At 37.6% G+C, this 20,879-nt stretch overlaps 2 protein-coding genes across 3 annotated transcripts in view; both read left to right on the forward strand.

Moving 5' to 3' along the window:
• The window catches only part of LOC117986795 (myc box-dependent-interacting protein 1-like), an 86,931-nt gene that overhangs the window by 7,266 nt on the left and 58,786 nt on the right, over window positions 1-20,879 (forward strand). The gene's annotated exons all lie outside the window — the stretch shown is intronic.
• Window positions 7,513-9,365, forward strand: LOC138403072 (uncharacterized). The gene has a single exon (XM_069502076.1). The coding sequence runs from the start codon at window positions 7,513-7,515 to the stop codon at window positions 8,527-8,529; it is 1,017 nt and encodes a 338-aa protein (XP_069358177.1). The 3' UTR covers window positions 8,530-9,365.

The following is a 20,879-nucleotide window of genomic DNA, read 5'->3' on the forward strand; positions in this document are numbered from 1 at the left end:
TTCAAAATACATTGTGATGCTTCTGCATATGGTGTTGGCGGTATGCTAACGCAAGAAACCGATGGTTGCGATCATCCCATTGCGTATGTCAGTAGGAGCCTAAATAAAAACGAAAGGAATTACAGCGCGACGGAACGCGAGGCTCTAGCTGTGATTTTTGCAGTGGAGAAATTTCAGGCTTATTTTGGTTCCAAGCCAGTCACAATTATCACAGACCATGCATCCCTAAAGTGGTTCTTAAATTTAGAAAATCCCTCAGGACGACTCGCCAGATGGGGTTGTAGATTATCACAGTATAATTTTGTTATCGAACATAGGAAGGGTTGTGATAATGTAGTTCCGGATACCTTGTCGAGACTCATACACGTAGATGTAGTTGGTGATCGTAATGATAACTCTAGTCAACAAGTTTTGGTAGATGACTGGTATGACAAAACATTTAATGGCTGTAAAATCAATCCAGCAAATTTTCCGAATTTTTGTATTTTGAACGATAAACTATATCGTTACAGTAAATGTAAATACCAGCTTCTCAGTGAGTTCGACTGGAAAGAGGTAGTCCACAAGAACGACATCCTTAGAATTATGCAACAAAACCATGCAGATGCAACTGCAGGTCATTTTGGTGTGTTCAAAACTCATCGCAGATTATCCCTCAGATATTTTTGGCGTGGTATGTATAAGGACGTGGTTGAGTACGTTAAGAATTGTGATACTTGCTCTGCGTATAAACACACGACATCAGCCACTCCAGGTCTGCTAGGGAAGCCTAAAGTCTGCGAGAGACCTTTTCAGGTCATTTCGGCTGATTTAGTCGGACCTTTGCCTAGGTCTAAATCAGGATTTACATTTCTTTTTGTGGTGACGTGTTGTTTTTCGAAATATACAATGTTGTTTCCGTTACGGCGTGCCACAGGTGCCGCTGTTGTTAAAGCGCTAGAGAATTTTGTATTTTTGAACCATAGTGTTCCAGAGACTGTGATTGTGGACAATGGGTCCCAATTTACAGGATCTGAATTCCGTAATCTCATTAAGCGTTATAATATTCCGAAATTACACTACACACCACTGTACACTCCGCAAGTTAACCTTGTTGAGAGGTACAATAAGGTTGTTATGACTGCTGTAGCCGCTTTTGTGAAAGATAACCACAGGTCCTGGGACGAAAACCTGTACAAGGTCCAGTTCGCCATAAACAGTGCGGTTAATGAATCCACTGGATTCTCCCCGTTCTTCCTTGTCCACGCTAGAGAACCGGTCTTAAATGGTTCCTTCTATAAGGACACGGATAAGGAGTACGAGGCCGGAATTCCAAGGGAGGAATACGCAGGAAAGTTTGGAACTTTGGAGGACATATTTGGTCAGGTTAGGAGAAATTTGTTTCAGGCTCATGCAGAGTATGCAACGCATTACAACTTAAGGCGTAGGTCTGCAAGCTATTCTGTTGGGGATATAGTGTGGAAAAAGACCTATCCACAAAGCGACGCTACAAATTTTTTCGCAGCTAAGCTGGCACCTAAGTATGAAAAGTGCAGGGTTGTCAAGGTTTTGTCACCTTTGGTTTACGAACTAGTTAGAGTAGCTGACAACCACCCAATAGGCACTTGGCATATTAAGGATATTAAGAAGTAGATATTTGCCATTACTTAGTTTGGTCTAAACTGTTTGAATATTTAAGTTATCAATATTCAATTAGGAATTTGAATGAGTGTAGTGATGTTCTGAGTTAACAGTTACATTACCATGGTTCAGTTGAGGAGGAATGTAGTGGATGTATGTAGGGATGAATATGTGATGATTGGAATGCTTGTGGTAGACCAACCGGTTGAGAAAGTAAAAATGCAAATATCGTACTTTGGGGATAACGAAAAGGGGGGGTTTTGTGTTTTGTTTTCGTTTTCCTTCTAGATAATGGATCATTTCTGTTATTTTTCCGATTCTGTTCCGAGATCTATTTTCTAGGAGAGTTATTTCGTTTTTTTTTTTTTTCTCTCATATTCCGATTTTGATTCGGTTTTAATTTTCCGAATGGGATAGAGAACGGTTGCCATATCAGATGGACCCGTTCACAACCAGATTTTCCGTATTTGTTGAGTAACAAATATTACGATGGTAGTTTAAAAGAGTGAACCACCGTAGGCCTAGACGCATTCTATCAGTCAGCTGAAGAATGATGCCAAGATGTTTCCACTCAAGTGTCTTAGACACCATGAAGTTTTTTTTGTATATATTCTTTTTAGAAGTTAGGGTTGTGTAGTTAAGTATAATGTATAAAACCTTACACTGTTTTCAGTATATTTATTTTGTTAGACAATTTTCCTTGTTAGTAGTAGATGTGCGTTCACGCGTAACTTCTGTGTTTTTTTTGTTTGTTTGTTTCAGGCAAATTGTTAGTAGTTGTTGGATGACGCTGAGGGCAGCGTGGTTCAACCTGTTGAACCTTTTCGTAGGAGGGGAAGTATTGTGACGTTGTAAATTTTGAACTACTAATTAGCGTTTCGCTTTTAATTAAAATCAATTTTGTTCAAAGTATGTTGGTGCCACCTAGCATCAAGGTGCAGAACTACGCGTGGGTCGATGTTCAGAGTTCATTCGAGCCACAATAGATGGCGTTTGCTTCGTTGTCAATTGTCGTAAAAATAAAACAAAATAATTAAATAAAACCATAATATCATTTGTTTATTGTTAAGTCATTAACAAAACGGTTCTTATAATATATCCTTAGGTTCCGCAAATATTCAAAAATGAATTGGCTTCATGATCAAACTAACTGAGAGCGGCCACACTCGGGTTGCGTCTGGCAACACCGATAGGTGAGATTTAGAATTTTCCTGGAGTCAACATGTGAAGACGAATTTTTTTTCGTTCCAGGAAAATCTCATTCTTTTTCGCCCATGGCTTCGCCTGGGAAAATACAATAGTTATAAAATTTTAGTCATCCTAACGTATTTCAATGTTTCATCAATTATGGTGAGTGAAAAATCAAGTAATGTGGATTCGACAAAATGGCGGTTTGGTTAGAGAAAATCCTAATTTTATGATTTCATTCCAGTTCCAGTTATTTTATCTTCCCAAATAAATGAGGATAATGGGTTGTGGGTGGACTTCTGAAAACCATTGGTGGCCAGGAGTTCAATAGGGTTTACGTTTACGTTTTACGTTTAGCTTCAGTTTTCCGTTTTAGTTTTACGTTTACGTTTACGGTTTTCGTATTTATTTCTTTTGCACATTCACGTTGACAACTTAATTGCTATGGATAAGACTTGGTGAAAATCTTTGTAATGAAACATTTCGGTTGTGAAGAATCAAATAAATTGAGTTTTGGATCTTGGCCGATGCCGTCCAGCTACCTTGCAGTCTTCGCACCTACAAGTAAGCAAATGTTTGTATCCTGCAACAGTTTAGTGAACCTTCTTAGTGTATGTGTACAGTAAGAACCCTGTCTTTACTACTGAGTTTTTATTTTGGAAACAATTTTATGAATTTTACTGTGTCATTGTCTATTCCATGCCAATGGCATCTTAAATTTAAAACATAGATCTTATGTACTATCTACCTAAGTCATTCTAATGTATCTAAATTAAGTCTTGGCATTAAGCTAGAATAACTAAGCATTATTAGCCATCATTCTGTATTAAGCGACCCCGGTAAAAGTTACATTAAAAACAATTTTGCCTAACATCTAGCAAATTTCATTTATAACACCTCATATGCATTACAAGGGAGTCGACGGCTAGCTTCTATTCTTTACTAGGTAGATAGATCAAGTAAAGTAAATTAAAATTATTTTTTTTTCCTCTAATCTTTGTAAGGTGGTAGATTATTCCGTATCCGGGTATATTTCTATTCCGTCCAATTTACCACCCTTACAATACTTAGGTACGATACCACTAGATTCTTGTTACTTACTTAATTTAATTAAATTTATTTATTTAATGGAAACAAACAGTAATAATTACATAGATAGTACATAAAGGTTGTAGCAAAAACATAGCGTTATTGTTATATTATCTAAACAATCCAATACCGCAATATAATACTGCAATGTACAGCGTTCAAAACTGGGGTCAATGCCCCACCTACGACGTGACATTGACTTTGAATGGCCTACTTACGCAACGTTCGTTGACATCTGGCGTCAGTCAGAAATTTTATATTAATATATGATAGGATATTTTTTATTTATTTTTCGCGTTTTTTTTTGTGGTATATGATATCAATAATCGTCAGTATAGTCAGTACCTATCACCTGTCTTCGTTTTTTCTAGCGTTCTGGTTACACACTTAACTAAGTAATAAAAAAGGTAAGTAAGTATTGAGTTCAAATAATAATTCAAGACATGCACAATGCACACACAGTATGCATGTGATGTTTGTATAATCATGATTTCATCTGACGTTTTGGAATCATTGCTATAAATAAAGTTGCATAACTACAGCTACCTAGTTAATTACATACTTAATATTATGTAGGTACAAGAAATCACATTTATTTCATTGTAACATTTGTATAAGGAAAACCAAGTTTTACTTTAGTTTTTTTGTTTAAAAAGAATATACAGGCATATTATTGTTAACTGTGACTTTAAGACCAAAATAATTACACATCAGGTGATTAAAGTAAGGTTCATCATCATCATGATCAACCCATCGCTGGCTCACTACAGAGCATGGGTCACCTCTCAGATTGAGAAGGGTTTTGGCCATAGTCTACCACGCTGGTCATGTGCTGATTGGTAGACTTCACACACCTTTGAGAACATTATGGAGAACTCTCAGGCATGCAGGTTTCCTCACGATGTTTTCATTCACCGTTAAAGCAAGTGATATTTAATTAGTTAAAACGTACATTACTCCGAAAAGTTTGAGGTGCGTGCCCGGGATCGAACCCCCGACCTCGGATTAGAAGGCGGACGGCCTAACCACTAGGCTATCACAGCTTAAAGTAAGGTCACTAAAGTTAAATTCAACAATGGTGGTTAAGAAAGAAATTAGATCTTTGTATTAAATTTCTACCATATCAGTCAATTTGGTTTGCATAATTATTAATATATTAAATAATCTTTTCTTGGAAATAGCAATACAATATTATGTTTAAATGCATAGGTATAACACTCCATCTGTTTACTCATATCAGGTTTTACAAAGTCAGTGACCTTTGCAATCCTTATATAATAACAAAATTCCCGCAACTTCGTCTGTGTAGATTTAGGTTTTTAAGCATCACATGAAAACTTTGATTTTCCACTAATTTTCCTAAGTTTGGTACAGGCTGAGCTGGCATGCAAGCTCATGTATATATAGCTATATGTTACTTTTTATTCCGATCAAGAGTTCGCACGGGAATTTAAATCAACATCTTAAATATATAAAAGGAAAAGGTGGCTGACTGACTGATTGATCTATCAACGCACAGCTCAAACTACTGGACGGATTGGGCTGAAATTTGGCATGCAGATTGCAGATAGCTATTATGACGTAGGCATCCGCTAAGAAAGGATTTTTGAAAATGCAACCTCTAACATCCGCACTCAGAGTCGCTATGCGCTAATCGTTACTTAAGATTGAGTTGAAACGAGACAGATTTATGTGAGAAATATAGCTCTGTCTCGTTTTAACTAAACTTAAGTAACGATTAAGCGACTCTGAGTACGGCTGTGAAATAGGGGTTTGAAACTAGTGTAGCCCACGCGGACGAAGTCGCGAGCATAAGCTAGTAAAGCTATACGAGTCAACGTATAGCTGTTAACAGTACCCGTAGTACAAGATTTTACGTCTCACCAAACCAAACCAAATTCGAGAGTCGAAATACTTCCGCGTTAAAGTAAAATGGACCTAAACAGCCTTGAATTGAAGTCAAATATTCAATGCCACTGATTTTAATTTCGCAATGTTTCCGCTTGGAGCGCTGGCTGTAGAAGTGTAGACAAACTTGAGCTTTAAAACAAGGCAGTTAAGATCCAGTTTACTGTAACGCGGAAGTATTTCGACTCTCGAATTTGGTTTGGTTTGGTGAGACGTAAAATCTTGTACTACGGGTACAGGCCTTGCGCGGAGACATTGTGAGTAGATAGTAGGTATACACTATACGTGCTCCATCCATGTGGGACATAGAAAGTGTCATCTTGACAAAGCGAGAAACACCATATCCGCTTACCTGCCTACTACGAGTACCTAACTACATAGGCGCGAATTTGCATTTACTAAAAGCCATCGCCGGCTCACTACAGAGTAAGGGTCTCCTCTCAGAGTGAGAAGGGTTTTGGCCATAGTCTACCACGCTAGCCATGTGCGGATTGGTAGACTTCACACACCTTTGAGAACATTATGGAGCACTCTCAGGCATGCAGGTTTCCTCACGATGTTTTCCTTCACCGTTAAAGCAAGTGATATTTAATTACTTAAAACGCACATAACTCCGAAAAGCTAGAGGTGCGTGCCCGGGATCGAACCCCCGACCTCCGATTAGAAGGCGGACGTCCTAACCACTAGGCTATCACAGCTTATATGCAGTGGCGTGCACAGGGTTTGAAGCCAGGGTAGGCACTAGTTAAGTAGGAGCCTGTTCACTGGCAGGTCATAATGAAAAATATGCATTGAGCTATTACAACTGGGGTAAGCAGTGCATTTATGCCTCTATGACCTGCACGCCACTGCTTATATAGCAGGCAAGTTTTCTATAGGTAGTAGGTATAATCGACAAGGGTAAAGATAAGCCATATATGCCAGTCAGGGTGTTAGATAACCTCCATATCTCCATATTAAGTACTTCTATACCTAAGCTATACCTAAGTATTAGAGATAAGTACTAACTCAATATAATTTAATAATATATCTAACTATACCTACTAACCTATAATTGTACCTATCTATAACCTTTAAACCTCACATTAGTAAATAAGCCTATTTTAAAATGTACTCCATTATATTGTAAACAAATCATTATTATGTAAACAAACCAAATCTCGCCCTCGTCCTTTAGACCATTCATTATCCTCTCCAGTTCCAAATCACATATATAACCCAGATATCCCAAAATCCAAACATTCTATTTCAAACTCTGTTCTACACTGTTACTCTGTTTCTTTAAGTATAAGTTCTTTGTTTTAATTATTGTTTAAATATTATTCATCTTTATAAATTAAATTTATTAGTTTTTATTAAGCCCTTTAATTACGTAACAAATTGGCGCAGTTCGGTAGGATAATTGCGTAACAAATTAAATTAATTGTGCAAATTTAAGACGACAAGAACGTGCGTCAAGAGACAATAGCTCAAAACGTACGGTAGCTGCAAGCTTTTAACAAATGTCGCCGAACGCAATGCTCCTCATCTTGATGTTACTGTGGTAAGTGGCTTAATTTGTCTGCTCAATTCCTATTTTTTTCCTTGTGTGTACTATTTTATATCTATTTATCCTATTTCTACATGCCTAAATCCATAAAAAACGAACCATACACCAACTCTCTATATCCCAACTTATCTCAATCGCCGATACACGACACAAACACAATGCCTCTAGAAATTAACACGTTATTAAAACTCATCCCAACATTCGACACCGCAGAATCACAACAAATCTACAGATTTGTCCGGTCTTGTGACTCTGCATTTCTTCTAGCAGACGCCGAGAAGGAACAAATCCTACTCGTCTATGCACTAAATAACATAACGGGTACATGTGCTTCCGATGTCCACTCTAAACAATATACTTCATGGGAAGACCTTAAGTCCTACCTTATTGAGAAATTCTCCAATGTCAAGACGATTTCACATCTCAATTTAGAACTACAGTCGATGTTCCAAAAACCAGCCGAAAGCATAACCGACTTCTTCCACAGAGTCGACTTATGCCGAAGCAAAATAGTTGAAAAACTAAATACCGAAATCAAAGACAATACGTTATTAGGTCGGATGGCAACAACAGAAGAGACCGCCTTAAGCGTCTTCGTTAACGGCATTAGCTCCGAAATAGGTACGATGCTAAGAACGCGAGGTTTCCAAAACCTAACTGTAGCTGGGCGTTTTGCCATAGAAGAAGAAAAAATACGAGCTATGAACACAGCTAGGCAATCCTTATTTAAAAATAACACGAATCAACATAAACCCAGCTTACAACGAACTCAAATCATTCCTAATCCTCGTACAACTTATAATTCATACCCATCAAATACGAAAACCTGTAACTATTGCAAAAATCCAGGTCATCTAATATCTGAATGTCGCAAAAGAGCATATAACAATAACTTGCGCAATAATATCCAGTCGGACTCCCTCATACGAAACACGTTGCCAGCCTCTCTGGCACAAACGCGCCCGTCAACACAACGAGCCTTACCAACCCCTTCGGCACAGACACGCCCACTAATACAACGTGCCCTACCAGCTCCTCCAGCTTATGCAAATAATTTAAACTGCGAAGCGACCAACGAAATGAGCAGCTCGTCGGAAATCGCTTCAGCCTCCTGCTCAATGATCCAAACTCCGACACCGAGTTTGAACCTAGAGAATTTCCAACTCAAATGGTAAGCAGACCTACTCTGCCCAAACAAAGTCTTAGTCGCAGTTTCCAAAATCCAGTCCATCGGGGACACAATATAACTGCCTCTAAGGAAATCAATGACGCATCGCCAGTCTATCGGAGACAATACAAAGATGCATCTACGCAAACCAATCAAGATTCAATATCCTCGAACACTGTATCTGAATTTCAATCAAAATCGGTAACTCACGAACAGGGTAACCAGCCCCAAACCCGCAGTACTGATGTAATTACTAACTCCGAATCTTTCAACAATACTAGATCTGCGAGCTCCGCAAAACCTACTAATTCTAACAAACCTACTATTTCCACCGAATCCAACATACCTACGAGTTCTACTATTCCAACTAACGTTACCAAACCTACCATTTCCACTGATTTCACCAATTTCTCAAAAAATCATGCCAAACCCACTATTCCTACGAAATCCCGTAAATCTACCAAATCACGATACCATTCAAAGCCTAAACCCAAACCTAAACCTAACCCAAAACCTCAGAATACTATTCCTACCGATTCAAACCCTATTCAATCCTACTCCGTATCGCCTCTAAATGACGTACCTCCCGAGAACTTATTACATTGCACATTCCAAATAGAAAATCAACCCGTAATTCTATTAATTGACACTGGTGCAGGAATTTCAATATTGAGACAAGACAAAATAGGTACAGCTCAGCTAAATGACCTAGACAAAGTCTCTATAATAGGCATTTCTAACTCGCAAACATCAACCACCAGTTTTGGCTCAGCTGAAGTTTCTCTAGACAACTTCCCAAAGTTTAAATTTCACGTAGCCAATTTGAACCTTAAAGCGGATGGTATTTTAGGTAACGACTTCATGACACAGTTTAACGCTAATATTTACATGAAATCAAAAACAATGCGCATACGTGATAAAACCTATAAGCTTCACTATCTTAACGAACCCGTCACTAATTACGATCCAAATAAACAATTTCTTGCAAGCCGAACGGAAACCATAATTAGATGTAAAACAAATAACATTGACTCGGGCACAGCCATTATTGAGAAACAAATATTAGCTAATGGCATCGTTATTCCTAACGCATTAGTAAATGTCACAAACAATTCATTCTATATCACTTGTGTAAATGCTAACAAAAACGACGAGATAATCACTACGCCTATTATTAATGCGGTTCCATTTAATACTAATGACTATAATATTACAAACAACAACACATCCCAAGAACCTATAACGATTAACAACATGAACTCTTTAGACCGTCAAAGCAAAGTTATGCAGTTAGTAAGAAAAGAACATCTAAATTCCGAAGAATCAGAATCTTTAAACAAAATAGTTTCCGAATTTTCAGACATATTCTTTATTGAAGGCGACTCTCTCACATTCAGCAACCACACGAAACATCGAATACCTACAACCTCTGACAAGCCCATTCATACTAAGACTTACAGATTCCCACAAGTTCACGAAAACGAAGTTAAGACTCAAGTCCAGAAAATGTTAGACCAAGATATTATTCAACCTAGTTCATCCCCTTGGAGTAGCCCAATCTGGGTAGTTCCTAAAAAACTTGACGCTTCTGGAAAACAAAAATGGCGTTTAGTCATAGACTACCGCAAACTAAACGACGTAACTGTAGGTGACAGCTATCCACTTCCTAACATCACTGACATTCTAGACAAATTAGGACACTCTCAATACTTTACTACCTTAGATCTTGCCTCAGGATTCCATCAACTCGAAGTCGAACCCGAAGACATTCCTAAAACAGCATTTAATACACCCTATGGTCATTACGAGTACAAAAGGATGCCTTTTGGACTTAAGAATGCTCCTGCCACCTTCCAACGTGTAATGGATTCCGTACTCTGCGGATTACAAGGTGAAAGATGCTTTGTATACCTAGATGACATTGTTGTTTTTGCATCAAGTCTACAAGAACACGAACAAAAACTTTGTGAAGTATTTTCTAGACTCCAAAAATACGAACTCAAAGTCCAACCTGACAAATGCGAATTCTTAAGACGTGAAGTAGCGTACCTAGGTCACATTATTTCTAGCGAAGGCGTAAAACCCAATCCAGACAAAATTCAAGCAGTCAAAGATTTTCCAGTTCCAAAATGCTGCAAAGATATAAAAGCATTTCTAGGTCTTACAGGCTATTACCGACGATTCATCTCGAATTTTAGCAAAATAACTAAACCACTTACTAGTCTTCTCAAAAAGGACACACCTTTTATTTGGGGCGAAACCCAACAAAAAGCATTCGAAGAGTGTAAAAACTTACTAATTAATCCACCTATCCTGCAATATCCTGACTTTACAAAAGAATTTGTTTTAACCACTGATGCTTCAATACACGCCATCGGCGCAGTTCTATCTCAAGGACCAATAGGCAAGGATCTACCTATAGCTTATGCATCTCGCACACTTAATAAAGCCGAATCAAATTATTCCACTATAGAGCGCGAATTATTGGCAATTGTTTGGGCCGTCAAACATTTCCGTCCTTATCTATTCGGTAGAAAATTCAAAATTGTGACTGACCATAAACCACTTACATGGTTATTTTCTATAAAAGACCCAGGTAGTCGTCTCGTTAGATGGAGACTAAAACTAGAAGAATTTGACTACGAAGTTATTTATAAAGCAGGTAAAAGTAACACAAACGCCGATGCGCTTTCACGACCCCCTGTCATGAACACTAATGTTGTAGACCCAACACTCGACGATAACGACATTCCAAATTCCACTCAAAATCCAAAACCTACTGAAGTATTCTCAGAAGATTATCTCCAAATCAATTACTCTCATTTTTTTGAAAACCCCACTTATAGCTTCGACACTCCAAATCTCCATATTTCTCCAGACAATCTCTTAGACGACAGACATAAAGACATATTTATTCCCATTTCATGCGAACTGTCAGATAAGAACGACCTTTTTAACACTGCAATCTCAACATGTCCTCAAGTAGATCCATATTTAGAAAAACCCAAAACACTTTACGATGTCGATTTAGTGGTTTCAAATAACAAACAAAATATGTTTTTCGGTTGTACAAGGCCAACACATTTCGACTCATGGGATTCTGAAAGTTATTTCAAAACTCTTCTAAGTTGTTTACAACAACATAATTGCAAATCACTTTTCGTCCCAGATCTCAAAAATTACCCAACATGTAAATTACAAGGCAACGAACAACTACACATCACCGCATACTTAGCTGACTCCTATGACTGCGAAATTACGATTTGTGAAAATAAGGTTAAACATCCAAATCCAGAAGAAATCCCTGAAATTCTAAAAACATTTCACGATGACCGTTTATCAGGACACAGAGGAATAGTAGAAACAACACGTAAAATCAGATCCGAATATTTTTGGAATGGTATGACTGATACTATAAAAGACTATGTTAATAACTGTATGACATGCCAACGTGGTAAAATACAAAGAAAAACATACAAAGCTCCCATGGTTATAACAACCTCTTCTACAGAACCATTCGAACGAGTTACCATCGATTTAGTTTCTTACTCTGACATTACAGGTGACTCTAACAAATACATACTGACCTTACAAGACGACTTAACTAGATTCGTCCAAGCTTATCCCATTCCCGATAAACAAGCAATCACTGTCGCTAAATCCCTTCTAACCTTCTGCCAACATTATGGCATCCCAAAACGTTTTCATTCAGACCAAGGTGGTGAATTTGTCAATAATATCCTGAAACAGCTAATGAAATTATTAGGCTCACAACACACGTTCAGCACAGCATATCATCCACAAACAAACGGCGCATTAGAACGATTCCATGCAGTACTCAGAGACCATATACGCATGTACTCTACAAAAAGGTCCCACAATTGGGATCAAATCGTACCACTTGCAATAATGTGCCATAATACCTCACTGAATCAGTCGACAGGCTTCACACCTCATGAACTCCTATTCGGATATAAACCTCGTTTGCTTTATACCCTTAAAGACTCGCGCGAGTACACAACAAGTGACTACCTTAACGACCTTAACGAACGTCTTAAAATATCTCGTGACATAGCTCAAAGAAACCTTAACAGCATGAAAGATAGAGCTAAAATACGCTATGACAATAACATCAAAAACATAGCTGATTTTCAATTAGGCGATAAAGTTATGCTCCGCGTACCTAATCCTAATAATCTAGATAGCAAATGGGAAGGACCATACGAAATTGCAAGAAAAGGGTTCAACGAAAATTACATTATAAGGAAATCTGGTAGAAACCAATTAGTTCACGGCAATCGCTTAAGACCTTTACAGGATTGCAATGATCAACTTGATACCTAGTTTTAATTTATATATTAGATAGTTTTAGATAGATTTATACATAACATAGTTTATACAATTAAAATAATATTATTTTACAAATTTCTATTTACAAATTATACAATTTTACCAAATCTTTTATACTTCTAAACTCTCTAATTCAAAAAAAAATAAAATAATTTCTAAGTCGTATAAAAGAATAATGTTTTTCAGGTCGTATCATTTGGTGATGGCCAATCCTATCCCACGAAATCAACCAAATAATGAAACACGACATTTCAATACCAAATTCGCTGAAATCATGAATACCCATACTTCAGTTTTACAATTTTATCTTTACTTAAATTTATTCTTATACAAACTCTACATCTTTGTGAAAAACTTCTATATCAATAAATTTAAAAATTCATACACTCCTAACGTTTTATGCTAAATTATATTCTATATTATAAATGAATTCTAAACTTGTAATCACAAATTAATACTTCTATTTGAACTTCGATTAAAACTATTTTAAGAATTTTGTACGACAAATACCTAAGTATTCTATTTGCGAATATTTAGATCAAACTAATGAAATCATTTTTAACTCATTATAATTAAAACGAATATCGACTATATCTTCTAAATCCTAAAATTTACAATTGGCCCAAAAATAGTTTTAGATGTTATTACAACAAGCATATTGTCTATTGAATCGAGCACAATCTGCCTATCTATTATTTTACCGTATCCATCAAAAACTTTTAATTATAATCACATGAAAAGCTTCATCAATATAATTGCTTCAAAAATACATAACACTTTACACAATACTTCAACTTTATAGAATCTATAACTCTAATATTATACACAAATCTCTTTAAGTTAATTTAGGTTTTACAATTTTATTCAAATTAATTTATATTATCATAATATAACATTATATTCCATTCCTTTTAATCATTCCAATTCCTCTTTTATTCTACCTTCCTTTCCTCGAGCAAACATAACTTGCCACTTCTACGACACGGCAACGCTGCGTGTCTACAAGCTTCCGGAAAGATGCAAGATCGTCGTACTTACCTGAAAGAAGATTCTACAAGCAACAAAAAGAACTACCAATAAATTGCCAATTAAAATATTCTCAACAAATAGCAACACTTTTAAAACGCTTAAAAATAACCGATGGATATTTTCACTAAAATTTAAATTGAACATCAAAAGATCTCTGAAGACTCTAAAATCATTTCATCGAAACAAGATGCAGATTCTACGCAACATTTGTGACATTGAATGCAGAACAAGACACATACCACTGAATTCGCTGTACATCATCAAGGATCAAATCAAAGTACAAAAACAACTTCTAAAGGAGTATCAAAACTCCTTCAATCATAGTGATTCCAATACCAAATACTCTTTTGCCACTATGGCACTGGGCACATCTATGCTCATTTTCCTAATATAATATAAATGTTGTCCCTGGCGCCGCTTCTGCCTTCGAAACCAAAACCAACCAGATCGAGATCTGCAATCCAGAGGTTGCATTCAAATTTTCAACAACTGTTTCGACAACTCTCGTCAGCATCAAACTATCCCAATGGCCACGATCATCACGAATGCAGTTTCCAAAGACGAAGAAGAAGAAGAAGACCTACCAACAACTAACCCAAGATCACGCACTCCAAAGGCCCGATCTTTATTCTAAGAGGGGAGGTGTTAGATAACCTCCATATCTCCATATTAAGTACTTCTATACCTAAGCTATACCTAAGTATTAGAGATAAGTACTAACTCAATATAATTTAATAATATATCTAACTATACCTACTAACCTATAATTGTACCTATCTATAACCTTTAAACCTCACATTAGTAAATAAGCCTATTTTAAAATGTACTCCATTATATTGTAAACAAATCATTATTATGTAAACAAACCAAATCTCGCCCTCGTCCTTTAGACCATTCATTATCCTCTCCAGTTCCAAATCACATATATAACCCAGATATCCCAAAATCCAAACATTCTATTTCAAACTCTGTTCTACACTGTTACTCTGTTTCTTTAAGTATAAGTTCTTTGTTTTAATTATTGTTTAAATATTATTCATCTTTATAAATTAAATTTATTAGTTTTTATTAAGCCCTTTAATTACGTAACAAGGGCCCAGGGGCGTTCCCACGACTTTACAGGTCACACTTAACTACAACACTACTGTTATGAGAGGTTTATTGTTTTTTTGAACTTTCAATGGTGGACAAAATGACAAAATTTCCCGTAACTTGGAAGATTAGGTTGGTGCATTATTTTTCTAACTTTTATTTATTTTATTTTATTATAAAGGCACACAATACAGGTTTCAACTATTAACGGTCCAAATACAAAAACAATAGATTAAGATCTAAACACATCAACGACACTTAAATATAGGTATTATGCAGTATGCACTAAAAAAGGTAACATATACAATTTGTAAAATACAGAATAAAGAAATGGACAATTATCTATATATATAAAAGGAAAAGGTGACTGACTGACTGACTGACTGACTGACTGATCTATCAACGCACAGCTCAAACTACTGGACGGATCGGGCTGAAATTTGGCATGCAGATAGCTATTATGGCGTAGGCATCCGCTAAGAAAGGATTTTTGAAAATTCAACTCCTAAGGGGGTGAAATAGGGATTTGAAATTTTGCAGTCCACGCGGACGAAGTCGCGAGCATAAGCTAGTTATAAAATATATAAATTGGTTTAGGTAAATAGTTATCAGAGTTACGTGCCTTTTAATTTTAAGCAATTCAATATCACTTGCTTCAACGGTGAAGGAAAACATCGTAAGGAAACCTGCATGCCTGAGAGTTCTCCATAATGTTCTCAAAGGTGTGTGAAGTCTGCCAATCCGCATTTGGCCAGCGACTATGGCCAAACCCTTATCATTCTGATGGGAGACCACTGCTCAGTAGTGAGCCGGCGATGGGTTGTTCATGATGGAATTGCCATACCATAAAGTATGTGAAGTCTGCCAATCCGCACTTGGCCAGCGTGGTAGACTATGGCCAAACCTTTCTCATTCTGATACCCTTGCATTATAGTTAGTCGTGACTACGTGAACAAGGAAATTCTAGTCTACATTTGATTAAAATCAATCAATCAGCCTGTTTGCGTCCACTGCTGGACATATGCCTTCTCAAGAGCGCACCACCACACACGATCCTCTGCCTTCCTCATCCACCCACTTCCCGCTACCTTCTTAAGGTCGTCAGTCCAGCGGGTTGGAGGCCGTCCGGATTAAAAGTTATAACAAAATTAAAACCAGGAAAAAGCACAAGCCTCTAATGGTGAATACTATTATATCAGTTAAGTCCACTGTGTGGGACCTGTCCTTGCTCGCCCACGCCCAATAGCTTCAACTTGACTCTCCCACGCCCCACCCACTGCGATGTGGAAGCACTTTCGTTAGCTGATTGCTTAATAGACAATCATTTATGCAGAGAAAACTGTGGGGATATATTATAAAAGGAAAAGGTGACTGACTGACTGACTGATCTATCAACTGCTCAAGGTACTGGACGGATCGGGCTAAAATTTGGTATGCAGATAGCTTTTATGACGTAGGCATCCGCTAAGAAAGGATTTTTGAAAATTCAACCCTTAAGGGGTGAAATAGGGGATTGAAATTTGTGTAGTTCACACGGACAAAGTCGCGAGCATAAGCTAGTGTTGTATAGAAGCAGGCGTTACTTTGCGGAAATCCATGATATACATTGAACCAAAAGCTTAATTTGCTAAAAAAGCAGCCACCAGGCAGGCAATACGCACCACCACCACACAGGTTTCCTGCATGTTTAGCAGTGGGAGGGCGGGCGGTGCATGTCGCATGCTGCATGTTGCACCATACAGATTCGATCTGTTTCAGCGGACTATAGAAAACTAGCCCCGGCTTCGCATGGGTGCAATGTAGATACTAATGTGGTGTCATTGCTTCGGAAACTCTCAAATGAGAGGATTTTTTCCGACCTAATTCACATTATTTCAATTTCTCTAGGGATCTCTTATTTTTTGAGAATTAAACTATAGCTATAAACCTTCCTCTTGCATCACTATCTATTGGTGAAAACCGCATTAAAATCCGTTGCGTAGTTTAAAAGACCTACGCGTTCATACATACAGACAGCGGGAAGCAACTTTATTTTATACTAGCTTATGCTCGCGACTTCTTCCGCGTGGACTACACAAATTTCGAACCCCTATTTCACCCTCTTAAGGGTTGAATTTTCAAAAATCCTTTCTTAGCGGATGCCTACGTCATAATAGCTATCTGAATGCCTTTCAGCCCGATCCGTCCAGTAGTTTGAGCTGTGCGTTGATAGATCAGTCAGTCAGTCAGTCACATTTTCCTTTTATATATAAAGACTATGTAGAGAAGACTGTAAAGATTAAGCTTTTGGTTCATTCTATACATTACATTGAAGATGTGAGGTCGAATATAAATTACACAGCCTGCGTCCTACGCGCACTTCTTATATGAATCGAAAGTTTATTGCTATTATCTACTTTCCAAATGATGTAAGTTCCCATTCAAATGAACTCAATAATATGAGCAGGTACACAGTGGCGTGCAGCTCATAGATGCATAAATGCACTGCTTACCCTCAGTGTAAGAAATCAATGCTTATTTTTTCATTATAACCTGCCGTAAAATAAGTTCATACCTAAATGCATACCCTGGCTTGAACTCCTGTGCACGCCACTGCAGATACATATACTTAATGCAGACAAGAATTTTAAAACTTGAACTCGAACTTGAACTAGAATGCCGAGAGTTTTTATTTCGTCGGAACTTTTAATCTTTATTTTCACTTTTGAGTTTTACGGAACGATTAACTTTTCTTTTCTTTTCTGTTGCGAGTTACGAGTAGGTTTGCATTTGATGACAATTATGATTAACTAGCTGACCAGCCCCGGCTTCGCTCGGGTGGAATTTAGATAATCGTTGTGGGGGTAAAGTTTTCAAAAACCCTGAAATAGGGTACATCTAGGGTAGGGGTAGGGTAGGTTTGACGACCTCCCTGGCGCAGTGGTGAGCGCTGTAGTCTTAATAGTGGGAGGTCCCGGGTTCGATTCCTGGCAGGGGTTTGGAATTTTATAATTTCTAAATTTCTGGTCTGGTCTGGTGGGAGGCTTCGGCCGTGGCTAGTTACCACCCTACCGGCAAAGCCGTGCCGCCAAGCGATTTAGCGTTCCGGTACGATGCCGTGTAGAAACCAAAGGGGTATGGGTTTAATAAAAACTGCCATACCCCTTCCAGGTTAGCCCGCTATCATCTTAGACTGCATCATCACTTACCACCAGGTGAGATTGCAGTCAAGGGCTAACTTGTATCTGAATAAAATAAAAAAAAAATGCTACGTATTTTTTTCATTTGTAACCGAAAACCCAAATATCAATTTTTATGGAAATAACTTGAAAAATAACGGACTTTCATACAAATCCATACCCTATTTATTAACCCCGTTAGGGGTGGAATTTCGAAAAATCCTTTCATAGTGGATACCTACTCTTTACAAAGAACACACCCTCCAAATTTCATGTTTCGAGGGCCAGCGGTTTAGGCTGTGCGTTGATATGTCAGTCAGTCAGGACTTTTATGAAAAGCAATGATGAGTCTAGGTTGGGTGCTTACCTAGAAGATATCTATTCACCCTTGCCTTGAAGGTACTCAAGTTATACGTGGCGTTTGTGATCATGTGTGGTTCTTGCCTAGTGTTATGATTTAAAGCTTGCCGGTTGCTACTTGCAAATCCAATCTTTTATTCGTAAATCCGTATTAATAGTGTACGATATTAGTATTACGGAACATTTCGTCACAATCTTCGCCCACTTCCTATGGCGCTTGCCAATTGGTACAGTGGGTGACGGGGGAAAAGGCGCTAACGCGATTTGAGACGACCATCAAATTGCACTGTAATGCTGAAGTGAAAAGGTAAAAAATCACTTGACAGGTGATTTAGAGTGATGGACTGTTAGTTACTGATGGCATACAAGTACAACACAGACTCGTTCCGGTCTATTATTAAAAAAAATGCTGAATCTGGTCGCTCACGCATCGCGTTCTCGGTAGCGATTGCATGACACACTTTAGGTTCGTGCGACTGTTCATTTGAATGGCAATTTGCAATTTTCTCTAAACCAGTATTTTACTTACTTTTAAGGTTCCGTACCTCAAAAGGAAAAAGGAACCCTTATAGGATCACTTTGTTGTCTGTCTGTCTATCTGTCCGTCTGTTTGCCGTGTCTGTCAAGAAAACCTATAGGGTACTTTCCGTTGACCTAAAATTATGAAATTTGGTAGATATCCTAGGTCTTATAGCACAAGTAAAGGAATAAATTCTAAAACCGTGAATTTAGTGTTACATCACAAAAAATTAAAATGTGTTCATGAACAAATACTTAGTTCAATTTTCAAAGTGAGATTACTATACCAAGTTTGGTATCATACGAAAGGGCTTTACTTGTACAATCTAAAACAGATTTTCATTTATTTTTAGCCATGATAGTTTTTGATTTATCGTGCAAAATGTCGATAATATACGATTGTAGTACGGAACCCTCAGTGCGCGAGTCTGACTCGCACTTGGCCGGTTTGTTATTCATCTCATGAAACTATTAAAACGAATATGAAGTTTCATAAATTTGGAATTTCAACTCTGACCAGCTTAGCGACTAGATTCCGAGATGGTTGAATGACCAAAACTAATTTAAATCGATTCATACATATTTTAAGGACAATGCTGTTTCATACTTCTGTAATGCCACACTTGTTTACCTGTAAAAAGACTTCGTGTACAATAGAATTGTAGTTATTAGCTATTATTGCGAACTTATTACTTAGCTGCAATAATAATTTATTGATAAATCGTTATTTCATACGCGCCACACGTGTAAAAACTCATTACATATATTAAAAACCTCGTGTTTTACACTGAATGTTATCATTATCGTCAACAACAGATGCTACGTTTCATGTTTTGCTACCATCGAGCTCATGACCCTTAGAGCAGCAGCACAGTTCACGACAGTTAGGGAACTACAAACAAAACCTCCAGGCTTCGACGTCACTGGCAGGCGTCAAATGTTAGTACATTTTTCTTTGATTTCACATCACCATAGCCTAATCCTAATCCTAATATTATAAATGTAAAAGTGTGGATGTTTGGATGTTTGTTACTCAATCACGCAAAAACTACTAGACGGATTTGGCTGAAATATGGAATGGAGATAGATTATACTCTGGATTAACACATAGGCTACTTTTTATCCCGGAAAATCAAAGAGTTCCCGCGGGATTTTGAAAAACGTAAATCCACGCGGACAAAGTCGCGGACATCAGCATTCGACGTAAATCATCGATTCAGGATCGAACAGTATGTATAGATCAAGTGATCAAGTCAAGAGTGTATAGGTATTTGTGCGCTTCTGCACATTACACTATGCTGGATTGGTTGGAATTCTTCAGGAAAACACTTGTTGAAGCACTATTTTCTTTATTTCCTAGGTACTGCTACCACTAGGTCTGGAGGAGAACTGTACCGGCATACAAAACCGGGCCGGTATTTATTCGAAAATCACATGAAAAAAGTAGACCATCTGATTGGCTGGCAAATCAGAGGATCTTTACATTGACCAATCAGGAGAGAGCAGATTCGAGAGGTGTGGCTTACTTAGAGGGGTCTTTTCGACTCCGGGCTATACCGTAGTGAGAGCCGCGCCTCTCGCTCTATAATTATTCCTATCCCTTTCTACAACTATCTCGCTCTATCACTGTTGCTATCTCTATCTACGCTATTTCTCTCGCTCTCAACTATTGCTTTCTCTGTCTACTTTTATTTCCTATCTCTGTTTATTCGTAAAATCTTTATAAAAGGCTATTAAATTTACATAGTAAAATCTTAACAAATCCTAACATACTACGCTACTGTTTATATTCAAGTATGTACTATACATAAGACCTTGCTAAACATAAGTCTATGTCCTACGCCCTAAT

Source organism: Maniola hyperantus, chromosome 12 (assembly GCF_902806685.2).
Source record: "Maniola hyperantus chromosome 12, iAphHyp1.2, whole genome shotgun sequence".
Taxonomy (NCBI): domain Eukaryota; kingdom Metazoa; phylum Arthropoda; class Insecta; order Lepidoptera; family Nymphalidae; genus Maniola; species Maniola hyperantus.

What these genes read in the sequence shown, in the direction of transcription:
- LOC138403072 (XM_069502076.1), top strand. Translation starts at nt 7,513, where the DNA reads ATGCCTCTAGAAATTAACACGTTATTAAAACTCATCCCAACATTCGAC.